The following is an 18,647-nucleotide window of genomic DNA, read 5'->3' as shown; positions in this document are numbered from 1 at the left end:
ACACTGCTGCAATTCTGCTTCTGCGTTGTGAACCCACGTTGTTTCTCCATGTAGGAGAGAGGGTCAGAGGCTACTTAAAGTCACATTGGGCCAGAGAGATGAAGGCTCATGGCTACGGCCTTTTGGCACTACTGTGCTGTGAGGTTTGTGCGTACGAGAGGGCACCGTGCTACGGCGTCGTGTGCTGGAATAACACAGGAAGCATCCTTGGATGCTGAGAGGCAGACATAACAGCACAGCCCTTGTAACTCTTTGAACGACTTACTGCCCGTTTCTCTTCGCAGTAATTTTTGAGTTTAAAAAGCCAACCAAAACCACCACGGAGTTATCAAGACAAGCTCCAGACATTTGAATATTTGCCTTTAGGTTGCAAGTGAGTGCACAATGAATAGAAGCAGCATTTTAAATAATCACACGTTTGGGTGTGAAAATGAGTATTTTCACATTAATAAAACAACCAACAAAAATGAAACCCTTGGGGTGTGAAATAACCCCAGAACAAAATAAATAAATAAATAGTCAGTTTATGTGAAAATAGCACCAAAAAGTCATTTTCACACAACTCCAGTTATAACCTTGTTAGGCTCAAATGTAAATGACACATTAAGAATATATTTAACTATTCACTCCCTAGAATGGTACAATGGTCCCTTAGCCATAGTTGGCTTTTTTACACCAAACTTGGAAGTAGAAGTTGGGGAGCAGTTCATAGACAACCAGCCAATGGGAATTTCATTCTGTCCAAATTCAGAGGGATAAAGAAACCACTTTAGATAAAGTGATATTCCAGGGCAAGCCTACTCTTGCTACCCAGAGCTGCAAGGAAGATCATCTGTCAGCTCTATCTGCATCATGCTGACTTCATTTACACGTCTTCGACTGAGCTTAGAAATGTGGTGATAATGCAGTTTAACCAACACAACATAACTTCTGCTGCAGCCACCAAACGGACTAAAAAAATGAGACAGAAACTACCAGTTCCTAGGATATAACGACAATTGCGTGCATATTCTTACCTAGCACGCATGCTAAAATCACCCCTAGACAATGGCGTTTTCAATTTATAACACAAAATATGCCCAACCAAGGAAAAGGCAGAGACAGACTGGGATTAGAAAGCCTTGTAAATGAAATAAAGTTATTAGAGACTAAAACAGGCTAGCAACTGCCCTAGCAGTATACACTGCAATATGTGTGCAGAATCATTGAAAATCCTGGAAATCTGTCAACATTTTTTCTTTGTTATTATTGTTTTGTTCTGGAAACCTGCAGTCTAAACACATCTACAGGATGATTAGGTCACTGGTTAAGCAAGAGAGCAGCAGACAAATGAAGTATGACAAACAGGATTTTCCAAATTATTTAGGTTTTGGAGTGCTGTTTATGCTTTCTGAAGTCAGCACCTCACAAAAGACTGTTGGAAGCAGTAAGAGAGTTCATAGTCCATCAAGACAACAGTCACTGGTCCATATTTATTAGTAAATGGCAACTGTCATACAGAAAGCTATATTTGAGTATTACCATATTTGTGGAAGATGTAAAAAATGATCCTAAATACATCTTCCATTAAACACACTTTCCCCATCTGTGCAAGGTCCCAACACTCAGATACTTTTTCTCCATCCTCCTCAGGTATTGTTCCTTTCTGATTTCTTTTGGGAACTCGACATATTATGCTCCTTGAAAACAGGATTTGGATACCCATGGTTCAAAATCACAGCTCAGAAACTTTGCTTGAATTAAAAATAAAATATCCTGCCTGTTTCTGGCATTTTTTTTTTTTTTTCCTAAAACCAGTCGTGAAACTTCCATTCCTTCAAGGCCTTTTTCTTCTTTCTTTTTTAGCTGATTACAGCACTGTGGGTGGACCAAAACTAGTCTTCAGCCTCTGGGAAAGAATTAACTCCATCAAAATGAATTTACAACTGAGAATTAATTATATAATCAGTGTGTTACTTCAAATCTTCCTCGCATATCCTGATTTAAGAAACCTTCATTTCTACATTAATTGCCTGAACTAAAACACAAAAGGGGTCTTACAAAGGATTAAGCATGTCAGGGGAAGAAAAAAAACACAAACCAAAACACCAAACATACAACAGCCAGCAAATTCAGAAATTAAATCTTTTGTGTCCAGCTATCATACATCAACTTAAACTTGTAAATCAAGACACCAAATCTCTGCTGTGATGAAAGAAAGGTGCTTCTAGATTTTTCTGTTTCTGAAATATGTAACAGTTAATAAACAGGACATGTAAACGCACTTAAAGGATTAGTACAGCTCTGTGATCTTCCTTTCCTTCCCTACGTTATGCCGCTCCCAGACATTCAGGGACAGTTGCAAAAGAAACCATCAAAAATCCACAAAATTAACGATGAAGGCTTTGGAAGTGTGTAAAATATGGGGCACGCACAACTGAAAACTTAGGCTCAAGCCTAAGTTCTAAATACTTGCTCGCTTGGATTTCATATAAAACACTTGCACAAAAAGAAATCTTGCAGACAACTTTCAAACAAGTGGTATTCATCAGCAGATTTTTCGCATGCCAAGGGAAACTCAATATATAAAAGCTGAAGAACACTTGGGGGCAAGGATGAGGAAAAGGGGAGGAGGAAAAAAATAAATTGGTATTAATGCAAAAGGAGAAAGAAAACAGGATACAGGCAACTAAGGAATGAAAATCTTGAATATCTTCATGAATTTGAAGAGTTAGTCTGCTTAACCCTGAGCCTAAATTTCAGGATTAGCTTTTTTACAGAAGCTATCTCATTATGCCACTGCTGAGACAAGCACATTAGGGCAATGTTTTACCAGGATTTATCCCACATACCAGATATGAATTCCCAGTGTATCAGCAACAAACAAGATTGATGGAAAGGGGAAAGAAAGGAAAAAAGCTCAGGCATGCATGCCGTTTTGCTCCACTACTATTCTGGTTTTTTAATAGTTCTGTAGTTATTTAGAGAAAAGCAGACTTAGCCAAAGTTGGATTTCACTTGCAACTTGCTCTGTGCCAGACTACAGAACTCCAACCTTACCGGTGTGTCCAGCAAAATCTGTGCCAAACAACATCTTTAAGGCCAAAAGAGTCGTATATGAAGAACTTTGGAAACCAAAAAGATTTTATTGAGTATAAACAGTAGACCACTGGCCTCTATTGTCTGCAGGGAATGGTTCACTAACAGCTTCAGTCTAGCAGCAGAACGAAGCTCCTGTGGGAGGTGGTAGCCACAGAGTGACAGACAGTCTCTTGGTAGCTAAAATGAATTCCGGGCAGAGCTTTGAAAATAGTCACCACAGCAACCTTGAACTGGATCCTGCCTTTGGTGGGAGCCACAGGCGGCTGAAAGGATCCCAGCAATCTGCCTTGCTGAGTCACTGTCTTGCCCTGTGCCGCAACGTCTGCTGCGTGTGGAGGAGAGGACGGCTGACAAACGCTGAGCGATTGCCTCGTGCAGTCCCAAAACTGTGCATCACAGGATCTTTTTGTTTATTAACACCATGCCGCAAATGTGCCTGCTTGGCTGTGGAAATTTAGCGAATCTGAGTGTACTTGAAATAATTACCAAATAGAGGAAATGCAACACATACAGGTCAATTTATGCTCTCAGTTAAAAAGGTGTGAAATCTGGAATAATTCCACCAGAGCCAATAGAATCACTTCAGATTGATATGAAGGAGAGCACCATCGGCCTTAAAGGACACATTTTAAAAGTGATGGCACATCATCCTACAGCTAGGGCTGGGGGAACACTGGCTAAAAGGCAGAAGATGACCACTTCACACCTTGTTCAGCAATGCTTACACCTTCTTGGCTTACATTAGACGAATCTCAACTGCGCACAGAGGAGCAGCAAAAGTCTCCTAAGCCCAACCCAAGAAAAAGCTTACGTGGAGAGGCTTAGGTCATAACTCTGTTGCTTTCTCTCTACACAGGCGTGAAAATGCAGGGGGCTAAAGAGGCATTTTCTGTACTTGCTCACGTTTTCATAGACATGTAAAGTAACACAGTCTGGTGGCATTGCTTCAAGTTTTAAAGCAATACTGGTAGTCACAACAGAGTAAAGCACCATTCAGGTGCGGAACGTGTGCATAAGAAGACACAAGAAAGAAGCCTGAATGGAGATAAAAAGTCATCAGCCATCTTTGATTTAAAAAAGGGAAGGGGAAAGAAAACAAGTGTGGTCAAAATAAGTCAAAATAAGTGGAATATTACTGGAAATACATGAGACCTAAGAACAATCACATGGTGATTAGACTTAAACTACTAGATCATCGTCTATAATCTAGGTAATGACCTTTAGTAATTTGGGGTATAGGAGAAAGATCTATTCATAAATCTGCCCGATTCAAAAGAAATTTTAACAACATTTTAAATAGTTGGAATTTTTATGGGACAAGAATTCCCTGAGGTTTATGCGCTTGGTTCAGTGACCTGACTAGTGCTACTTAATATTCCCGCACAGATTTAGAGAAGTTACAGTGTTGACTTAGCTACCTCCAGAGCACGAGGACCACAGCCCCCAGGATGTCTAAAAGTCCTCTGCAAGTCTCTCCTTACAATTCCTCTCTCCCATCACACCTAAACCTATGAATGGGTGGGTCACGATGCTGGGACAAGGATTGTGCCAATTTATGGGATACCTATGGATAAGAGCAGTCCTAAACAATGCTGCAGTGTAAATAAGAAATAACAACAGACCATTTATCTTCCAGTTTCTTGTACACAGGAGGTTCCCAAACAAAAAGCAAAGCACAACCAGAGCAATCCCTGCACTCTGTCTTAACCAGAAGTTGATTAGGTTAATAAGAAGCTTGGAGAAAACTTACAGAAGCTATAATTGTGTCTTAAGTGATACCTGGAATCTTATACTCCACTTTAGTCAAGACGGTTGCAAGACCAGATGATTACGTGTGCTTAGAAGCGTCCCATCCTCCAGCTTTGCACCAAGCATAGCTCAGGCAAGTAGCAGAATCTGTCCCTTCGGCTTCTCCATCACTAATGTATTCACGGGCTGTGCATAGACTCATTAGGAAGCAGTGAGAGAGGAGCCACAAAGACCCAACTGAAGAAAGAACAACGATTTAAGGGAGTCCACGCCTACACAAAACCACACCTTCTGGGTTTTTTTAGGACATGATCTTGCCCATAATTTTGTGGAGAAGGTGGGTGCTCCTTGTTAGTCTGAACATACCCTCTGTATCATGAGGTATTTTCAAGTCTTTACCATTATTTCTCTTCAGCAATCTTAATGGGAGATGTTGAAATATGATATTGCAATTGTTGTATTGAAGAGAAAAAGAAAAACTAATGAAATTATTTATACTTCCATGGAAGAAAACAATGAGATTATATTGTCTTGAATGACCTTTCCTAAGTATGGGGATATAGCATCTTACACAATAGACTCTTGGTTCATGTTTCAATTACTGACCTTTACTGTGGAGTAAATTAATGCAATTTTCATCGTAATCCACCCGTACAAATAAGATCCATACGGAAGGTTTCCACATGCTGAATCTAACTCAAATGGAAAATGTCAGCTGTTTGCTACTGGATGAATTTGACTTTAATTTGTTTGGCTGGAGTCTTTTTGAACTGTGCTTTGTATATTTTTGGGTACCTATTTTTGACAGAGAATTTCCTACACTAGAAACATTGGATTTTTCTTCTTTGGAGATTTTTCCCCCCCCCAATTATCTTTTTTCCAATACATGAGATACTAAACATTTCTTGGAAGTTGCCAAATAACTTGGCTAAAAGCTACACTGTCATCCAATTCTTCCCTATTACATCCCACTAGCCAAGCAGGGCTACGTTGGCTCACCACTGGATAGGAACCCTCCAAGAAAAGAAAAAAAACCCAACCACCAAAAAAACTCACCAAAAAACCAAAAGAGGAATTGTTGTTGCTTTAGTTTTGTCTCTGATTTTCTTTTGAATTAATTACCAGCCCTGGAAAGAGTAGTAATTTAAGTTTTGTCTGTTTTGTAGGAGATGCAAGCTTTTATCCAGGTAACTTAAAATCATGAGAAGACTCCAAAACTCTTTCCAGTCCCATGCTATGATACTCATTCAACAAGGTAACTGTCTGCTCTTGAAGCTCTACAGTCGTTGTGAAAAAAAGGAAAAAAAGTAAAATAAATAGAAATGGTCAATGATCAGACAACTCACATTGAGCTGCATGTAACTTGTCTATACCTTTCTGCTGGCGGGAGAAAGATGTTTCAGTGATGTAATTTAAAAACAATTCTTATTCAGACAGTCTGACAGACCCCAGAGCTGACACGACACAGCCTGAACTCTATGTCCAAGATGGCACGAATCCGAGAAGGCATTCATCCACCAAACAGCTTGTGCCAAAGGGACAGAGCTCTCTTATCTTTTACAGTCCTCCATGCTGGTATTTGGGGAGGGGAGAGGGGGAAAAAAGGGGGAGTTGGCAATTAAGCCCTGTCATTTAAGACAGATAGTTTAGGTGGAGGGAGTTAATCTGCTCTTGGGTTTTTGAACTAAGTGTCTGTGTATTTATAATTTGTAAACAGTTCATCTCTGAGAGGGTGTGTTACAATTCCCAGAAGCATGGTCTGTTATGTCTAACATGCAGCAGAACCCAGAAAGGCTATGTGTGTGAGTATTTTGATACAGCACGATGATAGGAAACAGAAACAGTGACCTCGTATACCACAACCCAACTAGCAGATTTCAACTTTAGGAGCTCTTGTATTAGAGGGGGGAAAAAAAAATACACAGACTTCTTTTTAAAGTATAGTTGTCTGTTTAAATGTTGACATTGCCATAAGATAATGTCATTAAACTACATTTTTCTTACACTCCCTAGAGAGCATCGGCCACCCTCAGACTTGGAAAAGTCACTTAGAATAACCTAATGTACTAAAGATGCAAGTCATCACAGTGCAAGCGTGGTCCGTCACTGATGCAGAGGGGATCTACCCAGCACAGGACGAAGACATTAAGGCAATGCTGCACAGCACATGACATGGGACACATGTTGTGGCTGGCAATTCTCTCTCCTGTAATTCTGTGTCAGAATTCCATAGACCCATAACACTATTATATCAATTAATACAAGTTATGTATTATTATTGCTGTAATGTTGGGATATAAAGTGTTATCTTGATGAGAAAGCCTGCTGGAAGTTTCTACTGTGAGTAGCTTTAGCCATTTCTACTAGCTCTCCATTTCAGAGTCACAGCGCATGAAACAGAGATAGAGGACATGACGATTACAAAATGGTAGGGCCAAATCATCAGCAGCTCAACATTGACTCTCAGGAGTTTTCCCAAACCTGCGCACTTGGTTAAAAGAAACCAAGAAAGAAAATGACAGTGAAGTTGTTTAGTGGGGGGGGGGGGCATGCAGCAAAAATGCAAAGTGATTTAATCCATATTTAAGTGACCCAGTTGTATTTATAGAGAGAAGCAAAGTCATTGGCGTTATATCTAGGGTAAACCTGACCTAGAATATTTTGGCTTTATAGCAATTGATGTGTTGCATACCACAGGAAACAGAGGATTAAATACCTATTGAATATATTTTTACTTTTTTTTCCCCAACTCAGCACTTGCAAATGAAAAAGAGGAATATTAAAAAAAGAAGAAAGTAAATGGGATTGGTTCCAGCAAATAAGTTACACCTTTAGCCATCACTCAAATAAGATGTAGGGTCAACATTTACAGGTATTTAGCTTTGGGTACCCACAAAATAGAAATTACTGACTTTCAGAGATACACAGTACTCCTTTGAAAAGGATGCAACTTTCATTTAGCAGCTTCTGATGAGTTCCAGATACTGATCCATTTAGTTGACCAATTTTACAATGCAAACAGTGAATTATAAATGAGAACATTTAAACAATTATTGTGTGTTGCAAGCAACCTGTAATTCAGCTAGATTGTCTAAAGTTCACTTTATAACTTTGATGAATTTCTGGTTGCTCATTAAAATATAACCACCACAGAAGAGCAGGTTAAATTTAAATAACTATTCCCATCAATTAGTCTGCTAGGCTTCAATTCTAGTGTCTGTGACTGAGAAGAGTTAAGGTGCACTTGCTAACTGTGGTATTGATTTACTTCTCAATGATCAACAATTTCACTGTAAAAGTCTTAAAACATAGAATATTCAAGAAAGGGCTTATTAACTTAGCATGCAATTTGAAAGTTTCACATTGCCTTGTGAACATTTTCTTCCTAACAGCTAATGTTCCTTTGCATGCTGTTGCTCGTTAAATAATTCCTCACCTTTTAGCTTTAGAGTATTTATAGATTATCAGATCCTCCTTCACTTACTTATGTTTTTTCAAGCTGTATACATTAAGTTCTCTTAATCTTTCTTCATATGTCATGCCCTCTAATCCTTTTATCATTTGTCACTGTGGTTTGATAAACTTGAAAAAAAATGAATTTTTCATAGTAGAATGAATAAGTATGCTCCAATAAAATAAGAAACAGGCCTTGCCAATTCCAATTCTTTCCACATTTCAGCCGATGAACTGAAATCATTTTTTTCTCAGGCTCTGAAAGAAATATTGAGAAAATTCTAACCAGTCCTCCACAAATCACACCAATTGTGGCCTACAGAAATGGAAATGCCAAATCATTTGGGGAAAGCCATTAGTACCGAATGTCATCCAACACTCAAAATGGAAGTGATGGGGGATTTTACATACTCATACATGTCTCTGCACCTCATCCACCCATACACATACCTATAAGAGCACATACATGAACATGCGTCTGTTATGACTTCAAGCACAAACTGGGGACTGCTCAGATTGAATTAGTGTTCGGAGGGCTCATGTAGGTAACCCCGCTGTTGAACGCTATACAAACCAATCTTTTCATACTTTCAAATTTGCCAATTGGCAAACTGGTCACAATTTTTTTCCCAGTTAATACAGATAATAAATTAAGATCTCGTAGAGATAGGATGGTGGGTTTGTGCTCTCCCACGTTCCTCCTGATTCTAGCTAACACAATTGTGAGATATGCTTACCTTATCGTCTTCATCCTCATCTTCATCCAAGCCCACAAGCTCCTGCAAAAGCAGATGTCCATATTACAAAACACTACACTTATTTTTCAGTGACAAGCAATGCTCAGAAAGCTTATGATACTCCCACAACATTTCATTACACAGTTTTCTCCCACTTCTATTGCAAGTCATCAAAAAACCCGACCACTTTCACCTTTCAGAAATAATGTTTTGTATTCAAGGACTTCTCCTTTTTCTCCGTGATATCCTGAACAAAGCATGCAATACCCCATACAAATTTTAAGTCTAAATAAAGCATTAGTGGCTGTGTCCAGTAGTTTGAAGGCAACAGGCTTTCAAATTCATTGCCAACTTTTAGTGTCTGTAAACAGCTTTGTTCTTAGTCTGACAAATGAACCAGCCATTATGTCAAGGCTGAGGACTCTCTACTCAACTTGTTCCATCCTCACTGCTACAATGACTGCTCCCTCCCTTTAGGGCCATTACTGAAACATTAGACTTTAGAAAATACATTAGTATGAACATAATCAATCTCACGAATCACAGTCAGATTCTACACAGCATTATTTCCTTCCTTTAACTTCTACGCTGACAGGTAGGGGAGAAAACAAAAGGCTTGGCTAAGGCTTGAAATTGGGAGCATTTGGCTTTCAATTCGGGTATTTAATAAGATGAGCCTTTAACAGGGTCCTCTGAGGGGTTTTTTGTTATTTAATAGGTACATTTGAATCTATATACTACAAGTTTAAATACAGCAAACATGCAAAGGATGTGAAGAATCACAATAAGAGATGTTTTGGATTTGGGTTTTTTTAGGAGGGGGGTCGGGTGCTTTTGTTTTGGGGCTGGTTTTTTGTGGGTTTTTTTTTTTGTTTGTTTGTTTGGGTTTTTTTGGTGTTGTTTTTTTTTTCCTCCCAGAAAAGCATCTAGTATGCAGAAGGTACTGAGAGCTCAGATACCCAGATTTATTCTTTGGCTCTCTGGAATACCCTGAGCAGCTGAATTAACACTGATCATGGTTTACATTTCTATAGAAGCTCCCCATCTGTAAATCATAAACCATTTTAACAATATTCACGAATTCAGTCTCCTGGCAACTGGATCATGTGTACAAGGTTAATACTCTTATTCCCATTTTATAGCACAGAAATCAGAGAGAATTTGAGGTCCACTTTTGCAAAGGCTGTTGCTCGCATTCCTCTACATACATGCAATGTACATGCTGGCACGCAAAAACCAAAGGTAGCGCACATGCAGCCAAGGTCTGAAGAAGCAAAAAATAAATGACTGTATAAAAAGCAATGGTATTTTGAAGAAAACCTTTTCTCATCTGCAGGACAGATTTGACTAGAGGTAGCACCCGATTGCCTGTTTTTGACCTACAGATGGTTAGAATCATAGACACACATAAAAAAGAAATCAGGTAATATTAAAGGCACTTTGACTACTTGTTCCATATGATCCCAATCCTGCAAAGCACTTAGGCAGATGTGTAACTTTGCTTATGCAAAATGCACCCCTGAATTTCACGGCATCGTGTTGCTTGCAGGATGCATGTGACCGGAAAAAGGCCAACTTTCTGGTGGACCTTTCTTCAGTATTACTACAATTAACTTGTATTTTCAGATAGAGCCTTTTTGTAGCATCCACCTGAACAAAGTACTGCTTAATTCTGCTGACTTATGTGAGACCCTCCTCACTTGAACACGCAACAAACTCACCATAGGATGAGTGCTGGGTGCTGGAAAGTATTCTCCATGCATTTTTTTCCTGGGTAAGTTATTATTATTTTATATCATCTTTTGTATTAAAAACAAAACCACCTGTTTGCCTGGGATTCTCCCACATGGGAAGTTCTCATTTTCTTGATGAATAAAGTCCTCACTGAAGACACACAATATCTCTCTACATTATTCTGGAATTGGCTGAAATTGGAGAAAAGCATTTCTTTCACCATTTCTTCTCAAATCAAGTCTATGTCCTGGTCTGGATAATGCAACTTTCCCTATTTTCTAACAATCTTTCCACTTGGGAATGGGTGAAAACTGAACTAGGAGCAACTTTTCTCACTAAAACTAATAAACCAGCTATTGACCTTTTTAATTCTAGGATATTATTTCTTTGTATAAAATCCACCTGATTTGTTTGGGTAAAGGTATTATTCATGGGTACAAATGTCAATCATCTCTATCAAAAGTTAGAAGGAAGCTATAATTTGGTCTGTATTTCATTTCTGTACTTATTACACATTTAGAAACAGAGTATTATGGACATCCATGAATTTACTCTCATTCCTAACTACAATTACCATTGCTATGTAAGTAAAGACAGTGGTCAACATCAAACAGTATTTCATACCCCAACAGTAGCACTTTGCCACACATGTTGTAATTACTTTTGTATTTAAATCTATTTCTTTTTTTTTTTTTCCCAGATCAAGTTAAAAAAACAAAGGCTAAATTTCTGGGGGGAAAAAAGCAATTGTCATTTAAAAGTGCGGGGTGGGAAGGAGGAATAAGGGCTTCTTAAAGTCTCAGATCACAGGACAAGGTTTAAAAACAACTCACTTCTCTTTCAGCTTCTATTGACTTTCCTCTTCTGTGAATCATGAATCATCAGCATGATGCAAAGTGTAAGAGCAGTAGGGGCATGGGTTTTAGGAACTTGTCGCTTTGTAAGTCCTCCTTAATTCAACTTAGTTAAAAGCTTTTGTAGTTACTTAGTAAGTGAAATCCCCCTCCTACACGTTCTCATCTTCTCCTACTACTCTGAATGGTTTATTGCTTGAATTGAATCAAGAAAATTGAGAGGCTTGAGGTTTCTTTTCAGTAACTTTGAAATAAAAATGCTGTTTAGCTACACAACTAGCTTAATACCATTAAAATGCATGACATTTTGCTCAAGGGCAAATTCAAGCTGGGGCTGCCAGAAATGTTACTGCCACTTTACTTGCCTGGGCATCTTGGGTGTTGTTGACCTTCCCTGTTGTGACGAGGGAGAAGTTGTATGCAAAGAGCACCAGAAGAGCCAGGGGCACCATGTACAGTTCCACGCTCCAGACAGTGACCACAAATACCTGGGAGAAATAAAGCAGCAGAAGGGAATACATACAAGTGTTTAAAGAGGAAGACATATAAGAAAGCCCTTCAGTCATTATCCCTATATACATTCATCCTTGAATCTCTGTTAACCTCATTCATATTATTATTTTGGCAAAGAAAATCTGTTCACAAAGTGTGCTCTCTTTCTATTCTGTCTGAATCCATTAGGCTGCCATTTGTTAGCTCCTCCTCCCCTGTATCTGGGGAAGTACAAGGCCATGAGCATAAGGTTAGCCTGAAGGCTTTATTCACTCCTTCCTGGGACCCCCTCAAGCCTGAAAGCCCTTTGTCCTTAGTGCTAGTGCATAACAGACCCACTTGCAGAGGTAAACCTGCTCCACTTCATCAAACCCTAATTGCCAGGGGTCTTTCACAGGCTAGAGGAGAGTTTCTTCCTCTTGTGCAACAGGAGCCATCCAGTTCCCTCGTCACTCCACAAGGGATGATGAGCAAATGCAGCTTCACCATTAATCCACCTGTGTTCTTGGCAGAGCAGCCCAGAGAAAGGACCATCACCTCCCAGGAGGCAAGACGCCAGGTTGCATGTGATGCATTATTTTGGAAAGGGATCCAGTAAGCCTGGTCTCCGTTCCCATACCCTTGACATTTTTCAGAGCAGCATATTCTCATTTCACTGGTTGCTTGGAGTGTCTCTGCCCAGAAACAGTATGAGTTTGTGTGTTTGGAGTGGTATCTGACAAAATCTGCTAATAGCAAAACCAGAAGCCATTGAAGTTCTGTTCCGCACATCAGATCAGCAAAGCACATAACTAACATGATGGAGATTTAAAAAGCACTTAGGATTTTTCAAAAAGAAATGATACCAAGCCAAACTGCAATCCTGTCTTAGAAGTACCAACGATACCTGAACAGACTCCAAACTTGGAGTGGTTGGCAACGCAAAGTTAATAAACTAAATCCAGTACTGCCATAAAATGCATGTTGTGATCCCATTTCCTTTTCTACTCATACATAGTGTTTCCAGAAGAACTGCCTAATGCTGGTAGTAACTTGAAGCTATTTTAAACAATCTCCTTTAAAGACAAGGCACAAACACATTTATCTGATTCTTTTCCCTGCCAAAGCAACCTGGAATGATCAGAAACAAAAATCACCTTTTAGAATAACACAGGTAGATGAAAATGAGTTAACATATCTCAAACTGCAATGAAGGGAAAACTGTATGGGCGATCGGAAAGCTAAATCTCTACCTCCCTTCATCCTTGGCCCGTCAGACACAACGCATAAAGGCAATGCTGGCACTTGCAGAATGGGATATTTATAGCAATGCATTTTGTATTATGGACCTGAAAGTCTAACCACACTGTACCAAAGCAGCACTTCCCACTGCATTCAGTGTGGTGAGAATTTATACCCCTACAAAACAGCAGCTGTTGTAACTTTTCAACAAAAGGCTTGTCTGACATCAGACAAATGGCCAGTTAATATCTACCAGGGGCCAAACATAAACCAAGAAACAATGACTGTATCCGTAACCCTGCCCAAACAGCAGTTGCATTTTCTAGAGTGAACCTGATTTTATGTTAGCTGTTGCTATGCAAAGAATTAGACTGTCATCCTGTTCTTGGCATTTGTAGTCCAGTAAAACAATCTTTGAGATATATTAATTTATAAAATGGGCTGACATCCAAACAATATATCCCCATAGTATTGATTTGCAGCATAGGAACATCGAAGAGGATTTGGTTTTGATTTTTTCTTCTTTTTGATCCTGCTTTTCAGCATCATAAAAAATTAGAAGTGATAATGATTCCAACAGCCATATTTCATACAGAAGCAAGGCAACAGAAACACAAGAATCCTGGCTAAGAAGGCATGGTACTCTGTCTTACAGGATTCTTGCATAGCTTTAGTTAATAAAGACTTCAAAAATTGTGATACTCCAAGCTAAAAAGTCTTCCATGAATGAAAAGTTCTAACCTGGACAAGTTCCTCTGAAGCTATTCCAAGTCCCTTGGCTGAATGTCTACTTACTTTGTAAGACAAAGTGAAGGTGATACCAGCTTGTGTCCTGCCTCTAAATGTCACTGTAAAGAACAAGGACCTTGTACATATCAATATTGTACATATCAATACAGATATCTATCTCAGGTATACCTAGACGGACAAAAATAGACACACACATATAAATCTACATCTGATCCTTATGTAAACTCCTTCATGGAAATTCATATTGCCAGGTATTAATTCAAAACATTTGCTTCAGCCTGCTGGAGGAGGTTGCATTTACATCATCTCCCTGGGGTATTAGCAAGCTCAGTCTCCTCAACGCAGCGAAAAGACTCCACTGGCAGTCAGCTAGGCAAAGTCCTACAGGAGTCAATGAAGCTCTTGAAGAACCTCTCTTCATTCATTCAGTTGCAGGACTTGAACCAATTTTAGTGCATCTGTCACCATCCTATATGAACATCACTCTGCTCAGTTGCAAGTATAATACAACCTTGCAATCACAGGTCACTCAGGCAAGATACAAAATCAAGACCTTGGTGATTTTAGATCCAACAGTACATTTTGTGTATTATTAAGTTTCAGACCTTAAATAAAACTTAAAACTTAATTACAAAATCTCGCTGTAGTCTCAATTGATAGCTGAGGCATACTGCCACTTCCTTCCTAATGCTGACTGGTTAATCAGTTGCTGAGTTATAACTCAGACAGCGATGCTTTGATAGAGCTCCCACATCTCCTTAAGAAGAGTTGCTTTACTGCTACCGCCTCAGCAGAGGGAACTTTCATTACTGTGACACAAACACAGACACAAGACAAATTGATCTAGCTATTCAGAAATTATTTAGCCTCGGAGGTATGGAAATGATTGCTGTGAACATACAGTACATAATAAAAGTTCAGAGGGTGTTTATAAAGCAAATAGAAATATTTCTGCATTCTAACAGCCTTTTGAGTAGTTCTGCAGCATCAGCTTTCAAAGCAGTTCCCAAATAGGCCCACGTCCTGTTTTATCAACTCTCATACAGCTCCCTGACGCTGACTACAGCATCAACAGACCTGTGATATGGACACCACCCCTCCTCCCACTTCGCTCCCCAAATTACAAGGTTCGCAATCATGCATGGTTTTATTTTGTCCCCAGTGATACCTTATGCCCGGGAGAAGCTCCAGCATTATCCTCCCTAAATTATTTTCTTAGCAATACCTTTTGCCAAAACTCGAGAATGTATACAATGGCTATTGCAAGGAACAACATCTTCTCGATTCTTTGTAGTCCCTAGTCTGTCTTTTGCCTAATACGTAGGCTGGTAAGGGAAGTCATTAACAGGTTCAGATCATTTGCTCAATATCACAGAAGTCAGGGACGGAATCCAAGCCCCTGTTTCAAATAATCCAGTTTTAACAAAATCGTAAGTTTTTCAATGTTTCACATCATCGTTAGACAAAGTTCTGTCAGACGTAATCCATTACATCATTGACACCTTTTCCGCTGGGCTTCAGATTATACATGAGAGAAATTAAAAGGACGGTAGGCAATTTCTAAAAGTCAAATAAGTGGAAGTTAGCTTTCTGTGTTACTTCTTTTAATGCAATTTGAGAGTATAAAAGCCTATTATGGAACTGAGCAATTTAATTCACAGCACTATAAAACAATGATCAAAATAAAACCAGAAATGGGATAGACATATCTAGAGGGAAAAAAAGAAAAAAAAAAAAAGAGCTCTTGAAACTAATATTTAGACTAGAGTTTTACCTAGAAGAGAACAGCAATATCACAGCCTTGGAGAAAGGACCACTTGATTTCAGCTGATTAATGTGTTGCTATTTCAAAGGGCCTAATAACTACAAGTTAAAGCTCTGGAGGTTTGGAAGCCGTTTCATCTGAAAATCATTGAAGAGGGGTCCAACTGTTCCTGTCAAGAAGCATGGAGTTTGAACAACCATGAGAGTGGCCCTTTTGACAGCAGTACAAAAGATGAGAGAAGGCAGTCTCAACTGAAAGTAAAAACAAACCCTTAGAAACACGTTTCAAATCTGGTTTTTCTGCCCTTCTGGTTCCAATTTAGGATCTGACTATTAAGAACAGATTTTAGACGGGTGTCTACTAAAGTATGCCCATAAAACATTTGTCACCAGCAAACCCACAGTCATGGGATAGAACAGTTTTAAGAGGTTTGGAAACCTAGCGTTAGATAGGATTTTCCGTATAATTTTTCTACACAGTAATTATCATTTTTTTTAACTCTGAAAAACAGGCCTTTTTTGACCTGGTAAGTCTTTGTGGAGAAGCAAAAGATGCTGTATTGTGGGACAGAATAATTCTTGGAAATCAACAGTGATGGGAGAAGGAGTGGGATACATTCCATCAGATGGAAAAAATAAAACTGAAAAGAGATTAAATGCATGCAAGGAACCTACGGTAAAAGGTTATTTTCTCAGCCAGTGTAGGCTCCAATGCTAATGAAATGCCTCATCAGCAGAGCTGTGAAAAATATTATTCAAAACTCCAAGTTTCAAAACCACACACAATTTAACTGAACTCTAAACTACTAACAACTTCATCAAAAGTTTCCTTGCAATTTATAAACACGGTCTATGCAATTCATGAAATCAGGAGAAAAACCTTGAGCTGATGCTGCTGTAAATGTCCAAGTTATGTTTGGAACTAAACCAAAACACTGATTTTGATTTGAGACACAAAGATGTGATTTCCCCTTTTATTTGCAGGAGAGAGGAATTACAGACTTTTAACTTATCTCTGGGTTATGTAGCCTGAAGTTGCCATCTATGCACAAATGGACTCTATCTATAAAAGAGGAGAAATTTCTGCAGCTAAGTATTCAGGGACAAACTCCCTAGCATTATTATGTTTGAGGTTTTTTTTTTTTAAGTTTTCAGTCCCTCTGCCCCAAACAAAATACAGGATATTAGCCAATAACGTAAGATACTGGCTCCCCAAAAGGGCATTCAAATCCCTTGGAGGCAATAAGCCTGTCAACAACAAATTATTCCTGACAGATACTTATTCCTGCCCTTAGAAAGGAAGAGAGGAGAGAATGAACACACTCACATAGAGCAGGACATTCGTGCATACGTGTATATATATCTGTATATACAGAGGTATCTCTTCCAGATACAGGCAATACGTATGCGTGAACACAGTGGTGTTGAGCCCATGCCAAAAGAAATCAGGGTACATGGTGTGGGCTCAACCTGATGTAAGTGCAGTAATGAGGCTGGCGCTCTTGGGCTGGCTTGTGCATTGGACTAGTGAGCATATTAAAAAAAGAAATCTATAACAATTATGGAAATTAGTCTAATACAGCCCCACCTCAAGGTATGGCAAATAAAGGTTGAGGCAGTTACGTAGCATGTATTTCCCACTAAAGTTCCTCTCCCAAAGATATTTTTTTTCTTTAAGAATAGATCCTCTGTATTCCAGAATTGCTCTTACTAATACTCTCCTTCCCACATCCGCATGACGCTCTCTCACCGTGCCATGCTCAGCCGAGAGCACTCCTATAGCCACCAAGCTGGAGCTCAAGGAGGGGTCAGTTAAGAGCAGAGTCGCTCCCTCATTGCGATGCCATAACAAAGAACTTGGCAGGGAGAGAAATTACACTTAAATAAACCGGCACTGTCAGAAGAAACCTATTTACTTTAGATTCAAGTTGATTTTTGCGTCCCCAGCAAAAGAACACAGAGCATCTCAACAGCGGCATGAAACGTGCACTGTATTGAACTGCAATGACCAAAATCAAAATGACCTGAAGGAATAGAGGTCTTTAAATATTTATGCCACATTACAAATTATCTGTGCGTTGCTCCACACATCAGCATACAAGTTACTAATTTTTTAAGGGTGTATCACAGGCAAAAAGCTTAGCTCTTCTATCTACATAAGCTCTCTGTTGCAAGGGCAAACAGAATTGGAATCCAAAACCAAAGACAGACACACACAAAAAACCCCAACCTAAACACCTCGAAGCCAAACCAAAACATCAAATTGTGCCTCAAAATAACGCCATCTGTATTACATGCATGACTGGACAGAATTGAGAAGTAGGAATAAAGGATATGTTTGTACAGTTTGCTACAATGCAGAACTACCTGTTTTTTTCAGAAGATGCTTTGGGTGACAGAAACAACATGGCCACATTTGCCCACCTCAGTTGTCTGTGTAGGCTGACACGGCTGCAAAGACATGTCCTGCTGCCATACCCACATGTCCCTCCCTGCTTGTCCCAGCTGCAGCTTGCTGAGAAAGTGGCCCAGGATGAGGTTAAAGGGGAGAAAAACCCGAGACACCCAATTTGTGCTTGACAACTTACATTACGTGTGAGGACGCAACAAGGAAAAGGAGTGATAGAATAAAGCCTTCAAAGGGAGGAGACAGGAGGACAGGAATTATACTCATCAGTCACAATTTTAACACCAGTTTGAAACATTCAAAAAGAAAAGAAAAAACCCAATGTCCCCCACTTCCAACAAACTAAGACATAAGACAACCAACAAAAATTCGGAAGACCATCCAAAAAAATCTCATACGTTTAGG

General features: G+C 39.3%; 1 protein-coding gene across 16 annotated transcripts in view; it reads right to left on the bottom strand.

Annotated features, from left to right (window-relative positions):
* MCTP2 (multiple C2 and transmembrane domain containing 2) overlaps positions 1-18,647 on the bottom strand; it is a 122,273-nt gene that overhangs the window by 11,632 nt on the left and 91,994 nt on the right. For all 16 annotated transcript variants that reach the window (XM_054837048.1, XM_054837047.1, XM_054837051.1 and 13 more), the window contains 2 exons: positions 11,974-12,096; positions 9,021-9,062 (listed from right to left, as the gene is read on the bottom strand). In XM_054837048.1, the coding sequence (XP_054693023.1) occupies positions 9,021-9,062; positions 11,974-12,096 (165 nt within the window). The remainder of the gene's footprint in view (positions 1-9,020; positions 9,063-11,973; positions 12,097-18,647) is intronic.

This window comes from Grus americana, chromosome 10 (genome assembly GCF_028858705.1).
Source record: "Grus americana isolate bGruAme1 chromosome 10, bGruAme1.mat, whole genome shotgun sequence".
NCBI lineage: Eukaryota > Metazoa > Chordata > Aves > Gruiformes > Gruidae > Grus > Grus americana.
The sequence above is the reverse complement of the archived record's forward strand: the minus strand, read 5'-3'. Positions and strand labels throughout refer to the sequence as shown.